Raw genomic sequence first — 27,069 nt, forward strand, 5'->3', positions numbered from 1 at the left:
GAATTCTCTATTCACAACCAACAAGGACTAAATGTGTTTTTATTGTGTCTGGCATCCGTTTCAGCATTTCTTTGAAGTCCCAGCATAATACTCCAAGCTTTTTGGAGATCCTGAATCAAGTATACCCTATTTTCTTAATAAAACACATTATATGTTAACAATCAGCAACTTCCATGAGTTACAGCCCTCTCCCCGGGGGCTTGAGGGGAAGATTTCAACCCTTGAGCCATTGTTAGTTGGTCTTTGGATTATTTTCAACGAAATGGCTATCTTAAAGTTTTGATCAGATGCTTTTGGGGAGAAAAGCATCTCCCCCGGTATGGGAGAATGGTTCCCTCTAATCACTTTTGACTCTTAAAAAGGGCATTGGACCTTTTAATTTGCATTCGAATGAGTCTTTTCCAAAGCATATACACCCAACCTTTCCATATGAAGTGCCTCTGGGAAAAAAAATACATCAATCAGTATATACAAGCTTGTCGTTTAGACATGCCGAGACCTGACCTCGAAATTGACTACATAGTTATTGGTATTTTTTCGGTTTTTTTTTTAACTGAGACATTGACATTTCTGGGCACAAAAACGATCTAAACAGGTCATAACTATAAGGAGAAATTCATATTTTTCCCGGGGTAGTTGTATCGAACCTATAGTGACGCCAAAACATCAAGAAGAGGCTTACATTGTCTGCGGTTAGAAGACAAGTGACAATCAGAATCCATATAGAAGCCTGCTGCGTAGCTGTGCCGGGGCCCGGTGGCAAAACCGTCGGGCTCCCGGTACTAAATAACAATATGTTGAAACTCTAAGGCTGTTTACTTTAGGCAACGCTGTAGCATTGCCTATGACTAAACCTTGTGTGTAGAACTTTCAGTTTCGCTTGTAATGAACGTTCAAAACTATCCAGGGGCAAATTTTCGTGGAGGGCGGATGTTCTTTCAGTTTCGTTTTTTTTTTTTTTTTTTTTTTTTTTTCGTCAGGAATTTCATTGGGTAGCCCTTTTCAAGCAGTAAATAAAACAAAAACAAAGATGTAGCAAAGGCTACCAGGCCATCAGGACCATCAGGCCAGGACCAAGATCTAACAAAGGCTCTGGAATTATATTTTTTTTACATTTTTAAAAAGGCTTATCTAAGACAAGCTGTACAAAATCTGTTCGTGACTCACCTCTTCGAAAGATTGAGCAAATGTAGACCTATAGACCGGGGGTTTGCCCTCCGATCATTTTTGAATTTTAAAAAAGGCACTGGAACTTCTGATTTCCAATTAAATGACCCCCTCCATAGTTTATACGACTGAACTTCCCATAAAAACCTTATATCTTAACAATAGTTAACTTGTATAGCTTAAAGCCCGGGGCCTTGAAGGGGGGTTATCAATCCAGGTGGGATTATTATTTGGCCTTTGGACTATTTTGAACAAAGTGCCTATTTTGATCATTAACTTTTCGGTAAAATGGCATGGGCGGTGGGGGAATGGTAGCCCTCCAATCACTTTTGACTCTTGAAAGGGCCTTAGTACTTCTAGTTTGCAATCGATTGAGCTCCCTCCGAAATTTATTGGATCACTCCTTCTCTGGTAACAAAAATATCTTCTTAGGAAGTTCAGGAACTTCTGGGAAGTTCTCTTGTAAAAAAAAAATACATAAATAAATGATAGTACTTTGAAACCTTATGGCTGTTTACTATAGGCAACGCTATAGCATTGCCTCCGACTTAAACATGTGAGTAATATTTTCAATTTATCTTCTAATGAACATCCGAAGTTATCCAGGGGATATTTTCCGAGAGGGGGGATGTTATAAGTAATGTTTATTTGGGGTAGCATGGAATTTTTTTAAATATAGCCTAGATCTGTTTAAGCAGTAAATAATATAACAACAAATTGCCAAAGCTTAGAGGAAATCGTGTAATTCTATTTTACACGTTTAGCTCGCCACGAAAGGAGAATACATAAAAACGCATAAAATTGCTTATCAAAAAAAAACTGCCCAAAATCTGTTCGTGACTCGTTTTTTCGAAAATAAGAGCAAATCTTTCGAAGAAGCAAATCTTTCGATGTTCAGCAAAAACTGTATCAGATTAACGCTCAACTGATGTAAAATGACTGTAGACTTGTATAATTTTGTTGCATGTATATTCACTTCTTAGCCGCTTTTGTAAAACCACCTTCGACGCAAATCGAAATGAACCTCACAGCTTGTCTTTTTTGCTCAGCAAATTTATACGTTTGAGACTCCGCAAGTTCATACGAACGCAGAACTCAAATTTATCATATGAACTGACGATCTCTTTTTATTTCTAAAATCTTATTTAGAAAATTCTATTCAATAAGGTAGTTTTAGAATAGACAACCTGGCTACAGACCAGACTTTAGTTCTAAGTAAGGGGTCTTTTACTCCCATGTCTTGACTGTTTTGTCAACTCCTATATTACTTAATGAAACGCGTCTAATTTAATGTTTTCCAAATTTCTTTAATTTGATCTTGTTGCAATTTCTATTGTTTACTGTAAATCTGTTCTCTGTTAATTTAAAAATGCGTCTAATTTTTATGCCAGCCTTTCTTGCTGGCATTTTTCCTGAAGGAAAAGAAAGAATTTTACATAGGAATCACGAGCCCTTTATTGACACTTACTTCAATGATGGGGATTTTGAATTGCAAAAGAATTATTGGCTTAATTTCCACTGAAGATACCCTTGGGTTTATGTTTGGCATCAGTACCACTATATTACAATGGTAATTTCCTTTTTATGTAAAATAATTTGGGAAAGGGAAAGGGAAAATAAAACACCAGTGCCATCAAGCATTTGGTGTTTCTTGGCTTTTTTCTGTGAAATAAAAAAAACCTATGTTAATTAGTGTAACTAACCAAGTTACTGTAATAGTAAGAGTCTTATCTCAGTTTCTTTTGTTAGCCAAGAACCATGTAATAATATCAATTCAGCAGAATTAGAAATCTTGGATTAGAAATCTTATTACCAAATGATAATAATCCCTAATAGAATCCTGAATAACTAGTTTTATTTGATATCACAAAGCTGAACCACAGAATGATCCATCCGGGCATACAAGGTTCAAGGTTCAATCGGGTTTAATTAAAAAAAGGAAATAACTAAACTTAAAGTACACTGCTCTGTGACAAAACTCACGTTGAGACCCGTTAATCAGAAAACTGATTACAGCATATGGTGAAGTCAAATTTATCATATGAACTAACGATCTCTTTTTATTTCTAAAATATTATTTAGAAAATTCTATTCAATAAGGAAGTTTTAGAATAGAGAACCTAAGTAAGGGGTCTTTTACTCCCATGTCTTGACTGTTTTGTTAACTCCTATATTACTTAATGAAACGCGTCTAATTTTATGTTTTTCAAATTTCTTTAATTTGATCTTGTTGCAATTTCTATTGTTTACTGTAAATCTGTTCTCTGTTAATTTAGAGTAATTGAGTAAAACCTTAATACTCGAGAAAATTTGTCTTATAGACTGTTTCAGTCGGTTCCATAATCGTCTGAATTTCAAGTCAGAATAGGAGAAACGGTGTTTAGCAAAGATACCGTGAAATTGCAAACTAACCTGCAATAAATAATATATTGTCTTGCTAAACTGTGCCAATGGCTCAATTTCTTAAATCAACGGTTTTTTGCTCGCACATCCTTTTCAAGTGTTGGAATAAAAACCCCGTCTAGTCTTGAAGATTTCTCTGTTTACTGGAAAAAGCAGGTGTGGTCTAATAAATCATTTACTTTTTTATAGGAAGGGGTTGAACTCTTACGGGCTTACATTGTCACTTCTCCATCTCAGTTCTGTTCCTTAAAAGACAGTGAAGGTCGAAGTGCTCTTCATTATGCTCTAGAGTTAGCCAGTAATTTGTTGAGTCCTCAGACCTGTGAAAGAGCTTCAATTGATGTGGGATTATTAGTCAATACTCTTGTTCAAACAACTGGTGATCAACTTGCTGAGCGGAAAGAGATACTTTTAAGGCTTGTGTTGAATACGCTTAATATGTCAAAGAATTTCGACGTTAAACAGGTAATCATTCAGTGTTTTTGCTTCGAATCTCAATAAGCATGATTATAAGTTGCTTCGGCTGAACCAAGGATCAAGGTCAGCAAACAGGATATCTGATTGTCTGAATTAGTTAATTGGAAACTTACATAACTATATACAACTTCATTTTTTAATTTGAATATTATTTAATATTTAATTTGTATTAAAAAATATCTTTGTATATAGTTCTGCAGTCTTGGGAAGTATTAGCCAAAAAAGAAACGAAAAAAAAAACGATAAAAATCAGCAGAGAAATTCGGAAATATTGGTACCAGACAGTGTACTCAAGTATAGATTTTCTTTTAAAGCGTAGTTTTCTCTGCGAATCAATTGATTATTAATCGTATAATTTCGTGAAAAATTACATAATCTGTCAATGATGTTACAATGACCAGAAGTGGGGTCAAAAATCATTAGTTTTGCTCATTAATGTTCGTGACTCAACACAGGATTTTAATGCAATCAAAAGAAAAATGTTAGAAAAATACGTCTTTAGTTAGGAATAGACCTCTGATAGGGTGTCCTGGTTAAAAAACTTTGTACTTTGATGTAATTGGCAATTCAAAAGGAAAAAGATGATTTTATATGATATCTAACTCTTAGTATATCTGAGATTGAACAATTTCACGGGGGAGTGGAATCTGCTAAAAAATGTCATTAGTGATCTTTAGAATATTTATATAGGTCATTACATTAAATGTCATACGACAGGTGTTTTATTTTTGTAAAAATAAAGTTGAGATATATCATAGAGCAAGCAATATACCAATATTCTTAAGAAAACAGCGTAATATTAAACATTCTAACAGGTGATGCAGTATACGATTTCTGCCTGGATTGTTTCTGGTTTTTACGGACGGTTAAACTTTAGACATCCTCCCACAAAGGTTGAATTAGTTCTGGATTCCTAAAGTGTATAACTGGGACATAGACTGTTCAGTGTGCTTTGCTTTTGAATAAGTTTGGTTGATGTCTTACAACCTTTTTGCTAAGTATCCTGAAGGCTAGAACTTAACGATCGCTCAATTTTCGGTTTCTTTGGCATGAAGAAAAAGATGAAGAGGTACAGAAAAATAAACCAAAAAAGTGTGTAGATTTGTGACAGAATTGCTTATGGCATAACGGGTCATGATAAAGTAGCAATAAAGAGTAATATCTATGAACCAAAATTTGGAGATGCTTAGAAATTACTATACGTATGATGGAGTTCAAACTCATTTCTGTTTTTCAGTCTCTTATGATGGTGTTTGCCCATTCAGTGCACACACAGTTTGAAAGTGTCATGGATTTCTTGGCCACGTTCCCCGGACCCTCTGGCACTTCTGCTCTGGAATTTGTTCTAAAAGAATGGGTCTCTATGCAAAAATCATTTAACGGTGAATTTGATATTAAAATAAGGTACAGTATTCTTTGTAATTTTGTATATCTTTTTGCTGATTTTGCTGATTTGCCTAAAAGAAAGCTATAGACTCTGAGATGGTAGAATTAAAAGTAATTCGCTGTATAGGATGAGACTATTGAGTTTATTGAATGATTGTATAGTTTTTTTTACACTGATTTCCCATCTTTACACTGTTGTATTATTATATCACTTTATTTTATATAAATATATTTTTTCTTCATATCATTCTATATTATTTTATGTGTTTTTTTTTTTGGTTTATTTTACAGAAGAAGATTTTGCAGAATTAGAACATCAAACAATAGGCTGAAATCTTCGGTTTCCCCGTACGCGGTAACATTATCATTTTCTATCAAATCTTTGCCTTTCTTTGGTTACTCCAGACGCAGTAGCACGTTTTCTCCTCTTTGCGTTCAACTGATCCATAATAATTAAAAGAAGAAGGTTTTATGGCTGTTCATGGATAGTGGCGATCAATGAGATGCTCTAAACAAAATAGGATAAATTAGCCACCCCCCCACTCTCTCCCCCCCCCCCTCTTTCTATCTCTCTCTCTCTCTCTCTTCCTTTCTTTCAGTTTTTTTCTATCTTCTACCCCTCCCTCTTTGCCAACATGGTTTATTGGTATATAATAGATAGTGCTTATCTTACATACTTTTGTTACTTATAAGATGGTTAATACTGATTCTGCTCCATCACCACTGTCTTTAAAATAGGGTTGATATGAACCACACCCAGTTTCATAATTAGTTGACCCAATAGTTATAAATTAAAAATTGGAAACCTTTGGTAGATTGAAAACACTTGACCAAAATGCAATTTGCATAGAATAAATAAAGAGTTTTTTCTATTAATTGGATTTTTTTCCACCAAGTTTCCCTATCTGAATCCTTATGCATTGTTTAAATCTACATTTCTGTATGCCCAAATTAAAGACAATGTATGATAACGCCAGCAATTACGTTATATTCAAAATAATTTCCAGGCCTTTAACCTGAAATCTTTGAAAACAATTAAAATTAATTTAGGACTATTATATGCGCAAGATCCATGAAGTTGAATACTTTATTATATTAGGTACATTGGAAAAATTATATTAGTACATTGGATTTATTTATTATATTATATTTATTATATTATATTATATTTATTTATTATATTAGTACATTGGAGAAAAGCACCTTTTAATGGAAATGGGTGCTGCTGTTTAAATGGAAATTAGGGAATGAAGGTGGGCACGCAATGGCCTTTTCTATAAAACTTCCAACTCATCTTGATGTTCTTAAGCACATACCCTCCCCCCTTCTCTCATTAATAAGTCTGTCTTTTAATAACAACCTTTAAACTTTTTTAATTTTGGCCATTTTAAACTTTTATCTTTCATCAGGCTTATTTATCTTCTTTGTCCGTGGATGTGCAAATAGGAAACGTTATTGCATTAATCAAGTAGCAAATAAGTTTCTTCTTTTTTAGTTACATTGCTTTGGCGAAAATTCTTCAGTATGGAATAAATTCTAGTGACCAGCGATTAGTTGCAATCCAAGTGAATGATGATGAAATTTTGTGTGAAGAAACCTCGGTTAGAACTCAAGCCCAGAAGAAAGAAACACACGTTGAACATACTCCAATAACGCTGCTAGTCAAAATCTTCAAACTCTTACTTTTCTTTATGCAATCAAAGCTAGAAGTGGATAGCTGGAGTGATGAGGCTAGTCATGATAAAGTGACACTTAAAGAGACAATATCTCTTTCTCTCTCTCTCTCTCTCTCTCTCTCTCTCTCTTTCTCTCTCTCTCTCTCATCCTTTCTTTCGTTATCTATATTTCTCTTTCTCTCTTTGTCTCCTTGTTAACATTGGTACGATATAAGTGCGGTAGCGAAGCCACTTTGTTGTCTGCCTTTCTTGTTTTGTTTTTCTTTTTTTGTAAGTGAAAGCCTGACAAAAACAAGGAGAGGATATTCACATGGAACTGTGAATATTTTAGCCAATTTTGGCACTCATTATGAAAACCTCTCTATCTTATTTTTTATCTTATTCTATCTTATTCTTCTCTATCTATACCCTTATAAAAGAGAGCTTGCTTGAAAGAGCAGGGGATTCCTGGCTGTATATTTGCATCCGAGTCTCAGCTTACGGCTGTGAATATTTTAGCCAATATTGGCACTCATTATGAAAACTTCTCAGTCTTATTCTTTACCATATGTTATCTTATCTTCTCTATCTATACCCATATAACAGAGAGTTTACGCAGAAGAGCTGAGGATTCCCAGCTGTGCACTTGCATTCGAGTCCCTGCTTATGGTTGTTTAAATATATGTTGTTGTTTTTTTTTCACAAACAACAGTAACAATAACACCATGTAAAGTCTGCCATAGATTCAAGGCTTCCTAGGTTCTAAACTGTTAATTAATCATAACTGTAATACTGTATGATCTTTTACGTTCGTAGTTCATCTGCATCCATTAAGAGTGTTACAAAACAAAGTGGCTAGAGTGCTGACGGGTTTACATAAACGTTCTTCAGCGAGGTCCAGCTGTGTTGAACTTAAGGTGTTTTCATTTTGATCTGGCGAAATTCCATAATGCTCTATAATCAAGGAGATGAAGTCAGTTTAGAAATCATAGAGCCGTTACTACATGATCTAAGTTTTCTCTGCGTCATGTTTGCCGTAATGTCTGGAATATTTTGCCACAGAATATTGTGTAGGAACCAAACCCGAGTGAGTTCCCAAGTTTGTTGTAAGACCATTGTTTTAGGGCTTACGAGAAGCATGGGTGAGGAGTTTTCTTGTTTCTTTATTTATTAAATTAGCTAACTTTTCGGTTTTTATGGCACTTGGTATTAACCAAGTGACATATAGTAATCGCCAATTCTGTCGGTCTGTCTGTCTGTCGGTCTGTCGGTCCCGGTTTTGCTACTTTAGGCACTTCCAGGTAAGCTAGAACGATGAAATTTGACAGGCGTATCAGGGACGGGACCAGCTTAAATTAGAAATAGTCGTTATCCCAATTTGACCATCTGGGGGGGGGGAGTGGGGGGCCGGTTAATTCGGAAAAAATAGAAAAAATGAAATATTTTTAACTTATGAATGGGTGATGGGATCTTAATGAAATTTGATATTTGGAATGATATTGTGTCTCAAAGCTCTTATTTTAAATCCCGACAGGATCTGACGACATTGGGGGGAGTTTGAGGAGAGGAAACCTAAAATCTTTGAAAACACTTAGAGTGGAGGGACCGGGATGAAACTTGATGGGAAAAATATGCAAAAGTCCCAGATACATGACTGACATAATCGGAACGGATCCGCTTTCTTTGGGGTAGTTGGGGGGGGGGGTAATTCTGAAAAATTAGAAAAAATGAGGTATTTTTAACTTACGAACGGGTGACCGGATCTCAATGAAATTTGATGTTTAGAAGGATATCGTGTCATAGAGCTCTTATTTTAAATCCCGACCGGATCTGGTGACATTGGGGGGGGGAGTTGGGAGGGGGAAATCTAAAACTTGGAAAACACTTAGAGTGGAGGGATCGGGATGAAACTTGGTGGGGAAAGTAAACACAAGTAATAGATACATGATTGACATAAACGGAACGGATCCGCTCTCTTTGGGATAGTTGGGTGGGGGGGGGGGTAATTTCTGAAAAATTAGAAAAAATTAGGTATTTTTAACTTACGAACAGGTGATCGGATCTCAATGAAATTTGATATTTAGAAGAATATCGTGGGTCAGAGCTCTTATTTTAAACCCGACCAGATCTGGTGACATTGGGGGGGGGGGTTGGGAGGGGGAAACCTAAAACTTAAAAACACTTAGAGTGAAGGGATCGGGATGAAACTTGGTGGAAAAAATAATCACGTGTCCTAGATACATGATTGGCATAACCGGAACGGATCCTCTCTCTTTTGGGTAGTTGGGGGAGGGGTTAATTCTGAAAAATTAGAAAAAATGAGGTATTCTTAACTTTCGAACGGGTTATCGGATCTCAATGAAATTTGATATTTAGAAGGATATCTTGTCTCAAAATTCTGGTTTTAAATCCTGACTGGATCTGGTGACGTTGGGGGAAGTTTGGGGTGGGGGAACCTAAAATCATGGAAAACGCTTAGATTGGAGGGATCGGGATGAAACTTAGTGGGAAAAATAAGCAGAAGTCTTACATATGTGATTTATATAATTGGAACGGATCCGATCTATTGGGGGGGGGGGGGTTAATTCTGAAAAATAAGAAAAAATGACATATTTTTAACTTACGAAGGAGTGATCGGATCTTCATGAAACTTCATATTTAGAAGGAACTCGTAACTCAGATCTCTTATTTTAAATCTCAACCGGATCAAGCGTAATTCGGAGGGGGGGGGGGCAGGGGGCCGGAAATCTTAGAAAATACTTAAAGCGGTGAGATCAAGATGAAACTGGATGGGAAGAATAAAACATGTCTAAGATATGTGACTGACATAACTGGACCGGATCTGCTCTCTTTGGTGGAATTGGAGGGGGGGGGGTAATTTTGAAAATTGAGTTATTTGTAAATTACGAAAGGGTGACCAGATCTTAATGAAATTTGATATTTAGAAGGATCTTGTGCTTTAAAGTTCTTATTTTAAATTCCGACCAGATCCTGTGACGTTGGGGGGAGTTGATTGGGGAAACCGGAATTCTTGGAAAACGTGAAAATTGGGGTATTTTTATCTTACGAATAGATGATCGGATCTGAATGAAATTTGATTTTTAGAAAGAATTCATGTCTCAGAGCTCTTAGTTCAAATCCCGACCAGATCGTTTGACATTGGGGGGAGTTGGAGGGGGAAATCTTGGAAAAACACTTGGAGTGTAGGAATCGGGATGAAGCTTGGTGGATGGAATAAACAAATGTCCTTGATACGTGATTGACAGAATCGTACTGGATTCGCTCTCTTTGGGGGAGTTGGGGGGGGAGGAGTTTAGTGATTTAGCGAGTTTGGTGCTTCTGGACGTGCTAGGACGATTAAAATTGATAGGCTTGTCAGGGAGCTGCACAATTTGACTTGATAAAGGCGTTTTCCCAGATTCGACCATCTGGGGGGCTAAAGAGAGAGGAAAAATTAGAAAAAATTAGGTATTTATAACTTACGAGTGGGTGATCGGATCTTAATGAATTTTGATATTTAGAAGGACATCGTGACTCGGAGCTCTTATTTTAAATCCTGACCGGCATTAAGCCTCTTATTTTCTTTTTCAAATCAATCTATTGATTCACAGAATTTTGTTAGAGCTCATACCATATGATCTCTTGGGTCTTAGCTCTTCTCGCCTCGTCACAAGTGCCATGTGAGCTCTTAGCTCTTGTTTATTTGATGGATTGGTGACTTTCTCGTTTTTTGTTTTGTTTTTGGTGTTTAATTGTCACCTTTCATAAGTTGATTTATTTTTAGGCCTAGCGAGGTGATTATTTACATAATAAGCTTTGCTTCAGGTTTTATTATCTTAGTTGTTGGTGAATAAACCCTCCCTTTTTATACACTTTCATATCATGAACATCCCAATATAACTGAAACTTGATATATTCAGCGTATTTACGACGTAAGATCTAGTTTGTGCATTCAAACACCTCTCAGTTTCAATTGATCTCACAGTTATCTCCTCGTAATAGAGAATTATCATTCAAAGTAGTATATTCTCTTAATTTTGGAATTGGGCCGCATGTTTTTTGTTGTTTCTGTTTTATTTTACTGTGAGAGCAATGCAATATGTAGAGAGATCAGTAGAGCGAGCAATGCAATATGTAGAGAGACAAGTAGAGAGAGCAATGCAATATGTAGAGAGATCAGTATTAAAGAGAATCTAGTCTAAACATTGATACAAAAGACTTCTTATATTCATAATCTGCTAAACATAAAACTATTAATGTACTTGAAGGGATTAAATTAAGCCCAAAGCTTTTCTGCATGGTCCTGAATCAAGTCAGGACCTAGCACAAGGGTTTAAACTACAAATATTTTGAAATTTTTTTCTTTTTTAATGGCTGTATTGACCCCATCTATATGTGATAATGAATAAGAATATTAGTGCAGTAAAGCCCTTTTTGAAGTCCTCGCTCCCTCTCCATTTCTTTTTGTAGTTATAATGGACAACGTGTTAAGACAAAAGTCTGGATATGGTGTAAAAGTAAGCAATAAGCAACTCTTATTTGCATTTCGTGGATGACGTAGTCTTACTAGAAAATTCTCAACAGAGGCTATGGGAGCTACTTGACGCAATTATAGAAAATTTAGAAAAAGTCAGCCTAATCATTAACGTTGACATATCAAAGAGCATGCCCGTCATAACCTCACCATATGTTCTGCACCACAAGAATACAAATCTAGAACAGGGAAAGGATTTGAAATACCTGGGTAGCTGAATCGATTGTGATGGTGATTTGAAGAGTGAGATTAAACGCAGAATTGGCAAGTCAACCGGAGCTTTGAATAGACTAAAGCCTATTTGGAGGAGAACCAAATATTTTTTGCGGTTGATGTTACGTCCCTTCAATATCTATGTGCTCTTCATACTTCTCTATGCTAGTTAGTTCTGGAAATTGAATCAACAGCTCGAAAACAGAATTCTTGCATTCTTATATATGTGCTTAAGGAGAATTTTAAATATAAGCTGGCAAAAGAGAGTTAGTAGCTCTGAAATTTGTAGTAGCACTGGCAAGCCTCTCATTACTGCTGTTCTAAGGAAGAAGGGATGGACATATTTAGGGCATCTTGGGCAGCTTACGACTGGAAACCAGGCAACAGAAGAAGATGAGACCGTGTAAAGAACTCTTTGCGGCGAAGTTTTGACCGAGATCTGAGGATGGCTGAAACTTTGTTAGTGCCTGAATGGAAAGATGTTACCCCTAAACCATCACTTCGGGACGAGTGGAGAGGCCTCGTCGACGCCCTATGTGCCACTAATGGTGCCAGAGGAACTAAGTTCTAGGTAAGGTCCCAGTGGCCTTGCAAGCTCCTTTATATTGTTGCTTTGGTAACTTAAATGGTTTTAGAGTATATGAAGGTATAATACTTATGTATTCATAGAAGGTATGTATTAGACTATGTAAAGGTATCTAAAAAGAGGTATTGTGGTGCTTCAGACGTAAAACAGGCAAAATTTGCCTTTTATTTCTGTACATATTGGCAACTTACCATAAAAGATAGCATTAAATAGCCAAAAAGCTGAGAAATCAGGTGGCAGTAGTTATTTAGGCCATTGCAACATATGTATTAACAAGGTTTGTATGGGTGTTACTATTGTTTTGTGATGATAAGATCTGCAGCACTGTCTCAGTGCAAGTAAATCAACTGCAGAAAAGAGTTGAAACTTCTTTTTAAAATGTTTGAAAACCTCTTTTGAAGACAGTTGAAATCTATCTTCAAAATATTCGATACTAAATGCTCTACTGATGGCTGATGTTCCCAACTTATCATGATTTGTAAATAATATATTCTTTAAGAATTAACGACGCTTCTTGACTACTATGGTCCCTGCGTCTGCCCTGCAGTGCATTCCTGCAGCGTGATTCGATCTCTGGGTCCCGTATTACCAAGCTAAGGTCAAATCCACTGCGCCACCACAGGACTTGTAAATAATATATAGAACTGAGTCAGTTGTATTCAAATTCATTGCGTCGTCTTCATGCTATGGTAACCATAGAATATTTTCATTTTTCAGGAGAGTGGGCATGAAAGCGAAATAGGTGGGGATGCTAGTGAAAATTTCGAAAGTGAAGTAGTTGACTTGTCTACTCTCCTAAAAGAAGAAGATTGCAACGATTTGGGTAAGAATTTCTATTTTCACAATACAGTATTTTTTCCATGCTTGAAAAAAAAGTTCTTATTGTCTTGACGAAAATTAATGGGATTATCTTGACATTTTTTTTTTTCAAAAATAAGCTACAGCACTTATAAGAGCCTCATATTGGGCAGATAACACTGAACAAATGATTGGGAATAAAATTCACTATTTTGTCTCCTCTTAGATAACTTTGAAGACCACACTGCCTTTGCATGACGAAAGGCATGGAAATGCAGTTGAAAGACGAAAGGTATTATTTTGGAAAATTCTAGAAAAAATTTCTAGAATTTTCTAACGGTATTCTGAAAACAACAGAAAAGAAGGATGTTTTTTGTTCTTTACCATATGTTCCAGGGCAGACTGAAAAACTTAAAAGAATTTTACAAAATAATGGTGTAAAGGTAGCTTTAAGAGGTAGTAATAATTTGGCTAGTTTTTTAAATTCTGGAAAGGATCGAACTTCCGTAGAGCAACAAAGTGGGGCTTATAAAATTCCTTGTACTTGTGGAAGCTTTTATATGGGACGTACTAACTAGAATTTAAAAATGAGATTGCTACAACATCATAATTCTATTTCATCGTCCTTAAAGCAAAATTCCAAACCTGAAGATTCCTCGTCGGCTATATCGGGGGAGACCCTCCAACAGATTGACTCTGTGGAGTGACATCTAGTTTGGCATTGTGGAGTGACATGAGAGGTGTGGCATAAGTGGGAGATGGTAGCATCAGCAATGAAGGGGGGGGGGGGGAGGGGGGCAAATAATGCCAGGTTTTTCTTCCCACTCAATTGGACTGTCTTGGCTTTTCTACAATTAGCCATGACTTGATGCCCACAACTATTCCATTTTAATTCAAAAATCAATAATTATCCAAATCATTTTACTTTGTTTGAAAATGTTTCTTTGATTTCTAGGGACCAAGGTTTAAAGCAAATTTTCAGGGAAACAATCGAAATAAAAAAAAAAATTATTCAAGAATAATTACATAAACAGAGATGCAGGTGAATTTGGATTGAATTCAATTTATGATAATTTACTGAGGTCAAATAAAGTAAATTTCATTTCACCGAAGAGTTATGACCTCTGCCCACCTGATATGTCAGATAAATCTAATGAGCCGGAACCAAAAAGGTCAAGGACATTTGCTTCCGCTGTTCAATAGAAAAAAATAAGAGTAATAAACTATATGTAATTAGTTTATTGGGTATAAATTTTGTTTGTTTTTATTGATGTCTTTTAGTTTTACTGCTGATGATAAACACTGTATATGTGTTCGAAATATCCAGTTAAAATTTAATATCTGTTCACTGTCGATTAAAAGGTTTCATGCCTATTTTGAACTTTTATACTTTTGTCTCCTCTTATCCATATAATTCCTGATATTTTTTTTTTAGTATGTGCCAAAATAAAACCTCATTATTCAATTGCAAAATCAGGTATTTATTATTTTTGTTTGTTTTATCCCCCTTAAAATCGCTGTTCTTGACACTTCAAAAGCTTAATCGTGCTGCCAATTGGTTTGTGAAAAGTGAGATAAGCTAAAAAAGTTACCTTTTAAGCTAAAAAAAAAAAACAAGTCAAAACACTGTTTTTCATGGCCGGATCAATTGTTCAAAACGATTTGCGTTTGCGTTTTGAGGGAGTACCACAATCCATCATATAGGGCTTGAACTCTTTAAAAATGTAACAATATTTGTAACCAAAAAAAAAAAAAAGATTTGGTCAAAACTGACAAGTGAGAAAAATTGCCATTTCTAATAGATTCAGGGAGGTAACTATTATCTTAATTAGTCTTAATAGTAAAATTTTATTTTGACAATCATTTCAAGTGAATTTTAAAAAATTACCCAATCCTCCTAAAAAAATGGAGTCAGATCAAAACAAAAGGTACACCATTGAAATCACCATGGTCCCTATTCAGCAAACTTACAGTCCCCTAGCTTGAACAATAAGGAAATTCTTTTTTTTCAGGGTTAGTACTGATGAATTCTTTTTTTTTTCTATTTTTCTTCTTCGCCGCTTGCAGGCCACTGGAACATCATAGAGTGCTGTTTAAGGGCTTATCTAAAGAAATTGCCCATATCTTCGTGCTTTTGTAAATAACAAAATAAAATGTTGGAAAAGAAAATCATTTTTTGACAAAAGATTGCATCTTTGTATACAAGATGATGAAGGACATCATAATCGTAGGTTGCGACATTAAATGACGTTATAGTACAATCATATGATGACGTAAGTTATAATTGGGGTTTGTTGTTTACTAAGAAAAATTGGAAAAAATTTTCCTCTGCATGATATACAATTATGGTTATGTGGGCTTTTTGGCTAAATTTTTCACGAAAACGGCTTGATAGCTTGTTGTGAAAGTTGGCGTGCTAAACTTTTCTGGCCTGAAGAACGATGCAGATGGGCCACAACTGTGTGAAGATTTGGCTCGAGACTATGTTTTGTTAAAATAATTTTCATGGGGAAGACGTCAGATGTATCCCTGTGTGCAGTTTAAGAGCACTGGTATCCTATTACTTTGAGCCCACAGTACCCCATCATTCCTACGACACACATGATGTTTTCATTCTTGAAATTCTCGAAAACACGCCAAGAAACTCGAAAACCAGGATGCATATTTTTACGATGATGCCAAAAAAGGTTTGAGCAACTCCAATAGTATATCGGAGCATGGGCTGCCACGGTATCTGTATTTCAAAAGACCAGAAGTGAGGGCTGTCACATTTGATAAAATCAATGAATTTCATGGTATGTTTCCGATAATTTCAAGTACGATGTGCTACCTTGTATTGCGTAATCATTCATGTTGTCAATTAAACAATACAATACAGTAATATAACTGCCCTAAAAACCGTAAAACGGTTAGCCAATGACTTCTGTGATAAATTTCCTATCTCGGAATATAAATGGCTCTTTCGCGAATAAACTACCAGTGCTAACCAGGCTGCTTGCGTAATATGATGTTATATGTATACAAGAGCATTTTTTGACAAAGTGTAGTACAAATATAATGAGATTAGATGGTGAAACTTCTTGCTGCTTTCCCGCAAAAAGACTTAATACCTGAGGGAAGTCCTCCGGAGGCTTAGGAATCCTTGTTTCATCGTCACTTAGGTCTAGTCTGTTTGAGGCAAGTGATCATTATTTAGCCATTCGAGTTGAGATTTCTGTCTTTGTATATGTTTATTTACCAACACATTATAACAATGATGAATCTGAGCGACTATTTGCCCTGTCGTGTGATAAATTAGGATCGTGTTTAGAAAAAATAAAGCGTTTAGGGCTTCACTGTGCGGTTGTAGGGAATTTTAATTGCGATTTAAGTGAAGTAGGCTCCAAACTATCTATGAGAACTAGTCTGATTAAGTCCTTTTTGGAGTTTTTTTATGGCAAATTCTGTCGGTCCCGGTTTTGCTACTTTAGGCACTTCCAGGTGAGTTAGGACGATGAAATTTGGCAGGCCAGGGACCGAACCTGATTTAATTATAAATATTTGTTTTCCCGATTTGACCCTCTGGGGGGGGGAGTCCTGGGCCCGTTAATTTGAAAAAAATAGAAAAATTGAAGTACTTTTAACTTACGAACGGTTGATCAGATCTTAATGAAATTTGATGTTTGGAAGGATATCGTGTCTCAGAGCTATTATTTTAAATCCCGACCTGATCTGGTGACATTGGGGGGGGGATTTGGAAGGGGGAAACATAATATCTTGGAAAACACTTAGTGTTGAGGGATCGGGATGAAACTTGGTGGGAAAAAAAAATCACAAGTCCTAGATACATGATTGACATAACCGGAACGGATCCGCTCTCTTTGGGGTAGTTGGGGAGGGGGGGTTAATTGTGAAAAATTAAAAAAATGAGGTATTTTTAACTTACGAACGGGTGATCGGATCTCAATAAAATTTGATATTTAGAAGGATATCGTGTCTCAAAGCTCTTATTTTAAATCCCGACTGGATCTGGTGACATTGGTGGGAGTTTGGGGTGGGGGAACCTAAAATCATGGAAAACGCTTAGATTGGAGGGATCGGGATGAAACTTGGTGGGAAAAATAAGCAAAAATCTTAGATACGTGATTTATATAATTGGAAAGATCCGCTTTATTGGGGGGAGGTTAATTCTGAAAAATTAGAAAAAATGACGTATTTTTAACTTAAGAAGGAGTGATCGGATCTTCATGAAACTTCATATTTAGAAGGACCTCGTAACTCAGATCTCTTATTTTGAGTCTCAACCGGATCCAACGTCATTGGTGGGGTAATTTTGAAAATTTAGGTGTTTGTAACTTTCGAAAGGGTGACCAGATCTTAATGAAATTTGATATTTAGAAGGATCTTGTGCTTTAAAGCTCTAATTTTAAATTCCGACCAGATCCGACTTTATGAAATTTATGGGGGTTTTCGGTACTTCGAATTATTCTTATTTTTTTTTTACTTAGGCCCTCACATGTGCTGTTTTGGGATAACAACTGAATCCACAACATTTTTTTTATCTTCCAAGTAGTTTTCCATTGATTTTATGAAATCTATAGCTTTTTGGGTGTTACAATTATTATTTTTTGACTAATTTTTTTTTCTCGAGATTAGAATGATTACACAATACCAGATAACGCATCATTTTTCCAAGTAGTTTTCCATTGATTTTATGAAATCTATAGCTTTTTGGGTGTTACAATTATTATTTTTTGACTAATTTTTTTTTCTCGAGATTAGAATGATTAAGCAATACCAGATAACGCATCATTTTTGGAAACATACCAATAAATTCTAACTAAAAATAGTAAAAATAATTCTAGGTCCTGAAACAACAACATAAATTCCATAAAATCAATGGAAATTTCTAAGAAGCTAAAAATTCTGTTTACTCAGTTTTTTTTTCAAAAGACCCGATGTGAGGGCTGTCACAGGATGTATTATATGGTTTCACGGATAATATGAATGATTACGCAATATCAGATGGTTTATCATCATTCTATAAATTCTCAGTGTCCCAAACTATCAGATGATATATCATCATTCTATAAATTCTCAGTGTTCCAAGTCCCTAATAAATAATGATTTTAAGTCTCAAAAGAATTATAGATTTCATACAAACAATAGAAAACTGCTTGAAAGCTAAAAATAATTTTGACTCAGTTATTATCTCAAAAGACCAGATGTAAGGGCTGTAACAGGATGTATCGTATTGTTTCACTGACATCATGAATGATTACGCAATGAGAAATATCAAATCATTCTTGAAATTCTCGGAAACATGCCATGAACAAAATGAATGATTGCACAATACCATATAGCGAATCATTCTTGAAATTCTAGGAAATCAGGGTGCATATTCTTGGAATGATGCCAAAATAGGTGTTAGCAACTCAGAAAGTATATCAGAGTTTGGGCTGCAACAGTATCTATGTATCGAAACACCAGGTGTTGGGGCTTTCATATGATGTATTGTATTGTTTCACTGATAACATGAATAATTTCGTAATACCGGATAACGCACAATTCTTGAATTTCTTGGGAACATAACAAGAAACTTCTCAGCGTCCTAAAATAATTTTAAGCTCGCTAAAAAATTCCAAATCCAAAAAGTCCCCAAAAACCCCATAAATTTCATAAAATCAATGGGAAACTGTTTAGAAGCTAAAAGTGTTGTTGACTCAGTTGTTATCTCAAATGACCAGATCAGGCACGTACACGGGATTTTTTTTAGGGGGGGCAAAACCTTCAAAACAGCAGATATAAAGTAGCACATTTTTAGTAATGCAAAAAGCACGTATATCGGAAAATACAGATTAACTTTAATCTGTAGTATTGTAGTGGATTAGGGGAAGAAGACTGAAGCCTCAAAAGTATGTTTTAGGCTCAGGTTATGTTCTTAGCGATTTAGAACCAGTGATTAATCTATTATATCCCACTGAAAGGGAAAACTTAGGGATAACATTGCAATATGGGTGCTTGGGGGGGGGGTTGTTCTTCTATTGCAAAAACGTAGATTTTAATGAAAAATGATTGTTTCCAAAATTGATCCATTAAAAGCTATACTTTATCCTGAAAAGGGGGGATAAACGCCCTAATATCGAGGATAATTCTATTTTGCTGTGGAAAGCAAACTCTCTTTACAAAAGAAAAATAACAGTACAATTGCTAATTACTTCAAAGAGGGTAAAAAGTTACACAGAAAATGGGTTAATTATTTGGCAGTGACTTGACCGGATAATTGCATGCTGTAAAATCCTCCAAAAAAGGCTTCACACATGTATCTAGATTCTTTGTAAAAGTCCTACTTTTGCCAGAAATCAGAAGAAACCATGGGGAAGTTAAACATTTCAAAAAATTTCGTGGGGGGGGGAGGCCCGAAGGTTCCCCCCTGCGTACACGCCAGGACCATATTTGAGGGCTGTCACGGGATGTTTTGTATTGTTTCAGTGACAACATGAATGATTACACACAATACCAGATAACGCATCATTTTTAAAATTTTCAGAAACATACTAAGAAATTCTAGGAAATCAAGATGCATATTCTTGGAATGATGTTAAAAAATGTGTTAGTAACTCCAGTGATACATCAGAGTGTGGGGTGCAACAGTATCTGTGTGAAAAGACCAGATGTGAGAGCTGTCACAGGATGTATTTTATTGTTTCAATAACAACCTGAACAAATATGCAATACCAGATAATGTATCATTCTTGAAATTCTCGGGAATATACCAGGAAATTCTTATTGTCCCAAGATAATTCTAAGTCCCAAAAAATTCCAAAAATTGTAAAAATAATTTAAAGTCCCAAGAAAATTCTAAGTCCAAAAACATTCTGTTCAAAAAAAATTGTTTTGAATAAAAAGTTGAAAATTTTCAAAGTTAAAGAAAAAAAAATAAATGAAAAATAATAATATTAAATTCAAAAAAATTGGGATGGGGTGGCATTGGGCCCTAGAGGGGGAGTTTGGATCCTGATGGGGGGCATTGCGTCTTTGATGGGGACGTGGGGACCCAAACTCGTGCGCAAATCTGGTAATGGAAAACAGATGTGCTCAGGGCCATTAAATTGCAATAATGATGTCTGGCCGGTTTTATTCATAATCAATTATCAATAATCGGTTCGATACGATTAGAGTACAAAAAGATCTGATCCAACTGCATATTTATATCCTTATTAAAACTTCGTTTATTAGACATCATGTCACTCCAACCTTACTTCAATTATTGAACAAAAAACTTGGCAAAAGAAACTCGGATAAAAATGCTTCCAGAAATTTCCTTATCAACGGAAAATCGATATAATTTCATGGGTGTCGTAGGAATGATGGGTTAATGTGCGCTTAAAGTAATAGGATACCTGTGCGCTTAATCTGCCTATAGGGATGCTACTGACGTCATATTTACAGGCATTTATAGTGTAACTTACAGGCAGTTGAGTTGTAACTTGATTCCAATTAATTTGTTCAGTGGTGAGGGAGCTTGACTATCAAGTACAATTTGTGTAATCCCGAATTTAACCAATAAGGGTCACCTGAATTTTGATGAGATTAAGCAAAGTTCTTGTTTTCCAAGGGTGCCCCAAGAAGAAGCAATCAATACTGTAAAAAGAAATTGTCCCATTGCATGAAATGGAAAAGCTTTTTTTGTAAATCTCGAAGGAAATATTGAAAACATAGACAATACAGTCTATAAAAGTCACTGAGCAAGGTGGAAACGCCTGATTCCCGCCACAATTATAGGCCATGGGAGGACAGAAAATTCGAGAGCCAAAATGTGTAGTATTCAATTTACTTTTAATTTTGTATCTTTGATCTGTTACTTTCTGTGACTCAACTTTTGACAAGAGTCTATCCATATATGGCCAAACAAGTCTGTATTGTTTGGTATTAATTTTATTACATATTTCGGATATTGAATGCCATTTAATATCGGTGATCTCATGCTTCGACTTTGGTTTAAAGTTTGTTTCTTCATTCACGTCATAAATTATAAACAGCTTGCAATAGCGGCTATAACTGTTCTGTTCGCCCTAGTCGATATATCGGCTTAAGTCAGTGCGGCGCCTGTTACAGCGATATCCGTTTTCCCCAAAAACTTCACGGACAGCACAATCTAGTTCACTTTCGTTTTCTTCTATCTTTCCCTTTGGGAAACTCCATACAGAGTTAGATCTGAAAACTTTGACAAGCAGGACCTTATCATACCTTTTATTTACTTGTATGCATCCGTATGTCGGTATTAATCGGCAATATTTTTGCCACTCTTTATAGATTGTGTCAACATTAGTAATGTCTTTCCTTATAAATTCCACTTTGTTGAATACGTACCGCATGAACTTCTTATATTTTAATTTTCTCAGCCATATCAAATATGGCGAATTATCTTCCTTGTTTGGCGAATCAAAAAGAGCCCAGTCTACCAACTGAATTTTTTTACATACTTTGTTTAGATTCTTGGTATCTTTTTCTGGCATACTAAATATATATTTTTCTAGCAAATGGTTGAAACCTTCATTCGACATTCTACCGCGGCAATCTCAACGCTAAACGAGAAATGCTTCTTTTGGGAGAAAATTTCTTAATTCTTGTAATTGGTGCATGATTAGAACGCTTAATAATCCAACCCTCGTCCGGAGCAAAAAAAAAGAATACAAGACAAGCAGTCCTTATCAAACAACAAGAGAGTAGACAGAACAAGATCCAAAAATCAAAACAATTTCGTGAAAAAGGTTTTTCAAACGACAAGTATTTTTATTTTGAAATTCTTATAATAAAGAATGTTGAGGTTTTAAAATTTATTATTTTGTTTTATTTACTCTCTTTCTGGGATTTCTACAAGAGTAAGGCCTTCGAGTCTGATCCATTTTAGAATTTTGAGACCTTGGCCATTTGTTCTGTAATTTCTTATGTTTTCCCTGTAGATCGGAATTCCTTGGTACTTTCATAGAGTTGTTCTCCAAAAAAAAAATCCTGCTCATGTGCCTGGGTTTTGTCTTGTTTTCTTTTCATTTCATGTTCTTTTTTGTCCTTCTTAGGTTAGACCTTTGGAACCAAGTTTGAAGTGTTCAGCGTTCTTTGCAATGGATAGAGAAGGCTATCCAAATATCCGACTTGGAAAACATTTGCTAGTATAGTTTTGTACCTGTAATTTCACACTCCTAATTTAATTGCCGAGTGGTTAGCGTACCAAACTTTAAATCATGGGGTCAGGTGTTCGAGTCCTGGTGTCGCTGGTTAAATGGTTTAGAACGGGGGTCAGTGATGTGACTGTAAGCACAGATAGGGTCGACCCAGCTCTAAATGGGCATCTGAAGAAATCTAGGGGTAAAACACTGGAAGCATCGGATGATTTTTCCCCAATCACGCATTCTTGCCCAGCCGAAAGCAACGAATCAGGAGATTTTCACCTACGCAGCACAGACCATTGGTCAGCATGCGGAACTTGTGAAACTTGCTAAGGAAAAGTTGTCGAAAATAAAGAATTGCCGAACACTTGTTGCAGTGTTTGATGCTTGTTGAAACATGATAAACTTGTTAAGGGGGCTAGGAGGTGGAGTGTATAAGATTGGGGATTGTAATCGTCCGGTTAAGAGTTTTTTACCCTGTGAATTATAATGCTACTGTTTTTATGTTTCCAAGTCTTTCGATTTGGAAATAAAAACGTATCGTAAAGTGCCATTTTCAGTATTGTGTTGCACTCATAGATGCCTGTACCATGACGAATATTTTCAAAAATAAATAAAAGAGCTCATGATATGGCGATTTCCTTCCAAATAAGCCTTCTCCAAAAATTCTACAACGGTTCGCAACACGGTCAAAGGATCATCAGCTTATGTTGATTGAGTATAGATTAAAGGAAAACCAAAATAGATAAACAGATATGTATATAATTGCCAGAATTAAAAAAGATTTGGACCTAGATAGGTTTGATTCCTGTCAGGGTGGGCGGAGGAGTTTAACCGTGTTGGATCAGTCATGATTTTCAGAGATTACCGCTAACCCAACTATTTTGTATTAAACGTTTCTTCGGTGTTCCTTTCTTTTGGCTTCCCCTCAGTATATGGATAGTTTAAAGAGTCATGAATAGATTGTCTCTTGATTCAATGTAATTCTAATTCTTGCTTTAAAAAACCACCGTCAGAGTTTTCTTCCGTTTTAAAAACAACTTTTTTATATATTAAATTTATAAAGTTGTAATCCTGCAAAGTCTCTTTCTAAAATTGTATAATAGATTGTGTTTTTAAGTGTGTTCTTTTTAATATGTTCAATGTAGAACCACATCAAAAAGAGGGGCTATAGGTCTGTTTAAAAATAACTTTTGAACGATTTCCTTCTTTAAACAGCTGATTTTATTTGAAAAAAAATACAGAACATTTTTGCTGCATCTGCTAAGAAAACCCCTAAGGATTTTCATTGAAGTTAATGTATGCCACTGTTTTGTTCATAGAAGGTAAATGTAAAGGCCTGTTTCTGGAAGTTACCTCAAATAACTTCCTTTCTTCTTTGTTTTAGGTTTTCTTCTTTGTTTTAGATTTTTCTTTTCTTAATAATTGGATACAATTCTTATTTTTACCACCAATAATAATTTACGTTTGTCATAAATTCTTTGTCATGAGCACGATCGGTTATTTTATGTTTATTGCGTCTGGTCATTTTCTAATTTTTATGCTAGTTTTTGTTAGTGTTTTATATTAGTTCAATTTTTATGTTAGTTCAAAGTGAAGGACAGTATGCATTATTACCCCGATATGAGGGGTGTTGAATGAGCTTAAGCTTTCACTTTGTTTAGCAAATTGGGTAGAAACTTATGATTCTGATTCCTTAAATGCAGGATTTTCCTGTGTTCATTGGTAAAATTACAAACTTAGACTAATAATTTGCAAAACAAAGAAAAAAAAATAAAAAAATAATAGCACTTGCAAGATCTATGTATCACCAATGGTGCTGTGCTGCCAAATAAGAGAATTCTTGAATAACAGCCAAAATAAATGGACGGAATTATCTCTGCCATCAAGTATAGGTAGCTTTTTTTCAATTGTTACTCATTTGCAATATGTTGTTTGTTCAATAGGATCTGGAAATTTGCCAAGTTGATAAGGCCATCCTCTGGTTTTCATGGATGCAATTATTTTTTTCTTAAAACATTTCTTTTGTTTTGGATGAGACGATTTAGATATCCTCTTGGAATTCCTTAAGAGGGGACGTAATCGTAAGAAGTTTGTCTTTTTGCCCGTTTAATTGTTAAGTACAACTGCCAAGTTCTCTCATCTTTTTTATTTTTTTGATTTTCTTGCACATAATGGAAACAGGCCAAAAATTAGCTTTTAAGTAATTAGCCAATCACATTCAAAAGAAATTAGTTTGGGTTGTCCTTCTACAAAAACAAATAAAGATCCATGTAGGCCAAACTTCTTGCTGCACAAGCTCCCCGTTCCCCCCCCCCCCAAAAAAAATAATGTATTTTATGCAAGGGAAACAAAAACATCGCCTTCAGGCAAGCTTATAATTATTTCTCTTCCTTTTTTGGTACCTGAGAAGTGTCGAAAAACTATACCATTTACTGTTGAACTGTTAGTTCTTCTAATTGTGTTGCTGAGCAACACTACTGCTTTCGTAGTTTTTTTTTTTTTTTTCACCGTGATCAGCGACCTGTAGCTCCGAAGTGGTAAGAGTTAAAAATTTGAGATTTTTCAGAGGGAAGGGAAACGTAAAACAGAGTAAAAAAGTTCCAGAGAAGTTCCTAAAATTTCTAACAGTTTTCCATAAAAAAAAATAAAACCGTTTTTTTTCTTAGAAACTGTGCGTTCGATGTTTGGCGTCAAGTTAAGACGACCCTAGCTTCGAAAATAAACTTGTTAGAAATACAATTATGCTGAACTCATGTAGAACTTTCATTTGTCTCTTCGAGAACCGGAGCACAAAATTCCGTAGCTCTTACAGATTTCCCGGAAATAATTCCGGAAAAGTCCATCTCGTTCCGATTTTTTTTGGAATTTTCTCAAATTTTCGATTTTGATGTTTCTTATATTTTTATCGAGTAGTGCTATGAAAAGTATGCAAGAAGAAGTGAAGTGTTCTATATACCAAGTTGCTTCGTTCTCTAAGAAATAATTTGCGAAGTTTCGACGTTCTAGAGGTAACTTCTGTTCTGGACCAGCTAGAATTTTTTTCCAACGCGGTTCGACAGGTCTCGATCTCCTAACAACTGGAGCTTACAATAGTTTCTCCGAAATAAAATTCCTTCTTTGCGTTTTTCTATTTGGAAATTTTGTCATGCCCTCGGGGCAATTTAAATTTTTTGGTGAATTTGGTTTGTTTTATATTTTCCTAGTTTAGACCATCAAAAGTTAAGCAGAAAAATATAAGACGTTATTTCCGTATCTCTTTCTGATTTCCCGGAAATAATTCCCGAAATGTGCGTCTCGAAACATAATACTTCGAATTGGCGTCAAGTTAAGACGGCCCTAGTTTCGGAAGTAAACGTTTTAGAGATAAAATAATTATGAACTCATATAGAACTTTTATTGATGTTTTCGAGAACAGAAGCATGAAATTCCGTAGCTCTTACAGATTTCCCGGAAATAATTCCGGAAAAGTCAATCTCGTTCCGATTTTTTTTGAAATTTTCTTAAATTTTCGATTTTGATATCTATTTTATTTTTATCGAGTAGTGCTATGAAAGTTATGCAAGAAGAAGTGAAGTGTTCTTTATACCAAGTTGCTTCGTTCTCTTATAAATAATTTCCGAAGTTTCGACGTTCTAGAGGTAACTTCGGTTCTGGGCCAGCTAGAATTTTTTTTTTCTCGTTTATTTCTGGACCAGATAAACATTTTACCAAACTCAGTTTAGTTGGAGCTCGAAATAAAACCATATCAAAGATGCTTCAAGATAACAATCGAAGCCGCATTAGAAAAATGTCCTCTGAAGGACATAATGGAGACTGTTGCTCCGCAACTGTGTCCCGTAGGGCACAGTTGCTGCAACACTTCCCGTTGCACAGGCAACGGAGGTCTAGTTTACTGCTCACCTTGTTATTACATTCTTTTGTTTCATTTCTTATAATCTTTATTTACATAGTTTTGCATCGTATGTCATCGTGTGTCAAACCACAGGCTTGTAGGAACCGGACCTAGACAATTATTTTTTATAACTTTTGTTTTCTTTTCAGCTTCTGTTTGTTCCTACGCTGAAGTATTGCAACATCCTCTATATTCTGTAAACTTATGTGTATATCTCAAGGGATTTATTTCGCAGTTCGTTGCTCAAGGTGTTTTTGAGAGCTCTTTCCGATCTTATTTGAACAAAGCTGAAAAAAAGACTCTCCGTCTTTTAGGGATTAATGTCTAAAATCTGTTAATTTATACTATGTCATTAAAATTGTGACGTTTTCCCATTTTGCTTTTTTTAGCACAGAAGATTTAGGCTTCCAGTCCAAAAGCTCAAACATTTCTGCATCGTCATGGTTACAGCAATAGCTGCAATCGTGTAAAGAGTGAACCATAGCCCACAGTAGTTAAAAATTAAGAAACGTGTTTTTGGAAGTCCAACTAATTCTATCTAAATCATGTTTGCTGTCTAAGGGCATCATTGTAAAGAGTGAACCCTAGACTATAGTAACTAAAAGTTTGTTTCGTAGAGGACTTAAATCTTTCTTATCTTTATAACAAAGATGTGTTAGTTTTATGTTCCCCTAATATGATCGTATATATATATATATATATATATATATATATATATATATATATATATATAATATATATATATATATAAAAAATCTATATATATAAAAATAAGTTGTCTGTCTGTGGATCAGGTGACGTCATGT

General features: G+C 35.4%; 1 protein-coding gene across 2 annotated transcripts in view; it reads left to right on the forward strand.

Moving 5' to 3' along the window:
* The window catches only part of LOC136035497 (importin-9-like), an 82,823-nt gene extending 56,189 nt beyond the window's left edge, over positions 1 to 26,634 (forward strand). For both annotated transcript variants that reach the window (XM_065717326.1, XM_065717327.1), the window contains exons 5-8: positions 5,285 to 5,451; positions 6,929 to 7,178; positions 13,139 to 13,244; positions 26,413 to 26,634. In XM_065717326.1, coding sequence (XP_065573398.1) covers positions 5,285 to 5,451; positions 6,929 to 7,178; positions 13,139 to 13,244; positions 26,413 to 26,591 — 702 coding nt within the window. In that variant the 3' untranslated portion in view covers positions 26,592 to 26,634. The remainder of the gene's footprint in view (positions 1 to 5,284; positions 5,452 to 6,928; positions 7,179 to 13,138; positions 13,245 to 26,412) is intronic.
* The last annotated feature ends 435 nt before the right edge of the window (positions 26,635 to 27,069 follow it).

The sequence above is a fragment of the Artemia franciscana genome, chromosome 14 (genome assembly GCF_032884065.1).
Source record: "Artemia franciscana chromosome 14, ASM3288406v1, whole genome shotgun sequence".
Taxonomy (NCBI): Eukaryota; Metazoa; Arthropoda; class Branchiopoda; order Anostraca; family Artemiidae; genus Artemia; species Artemia franciscana.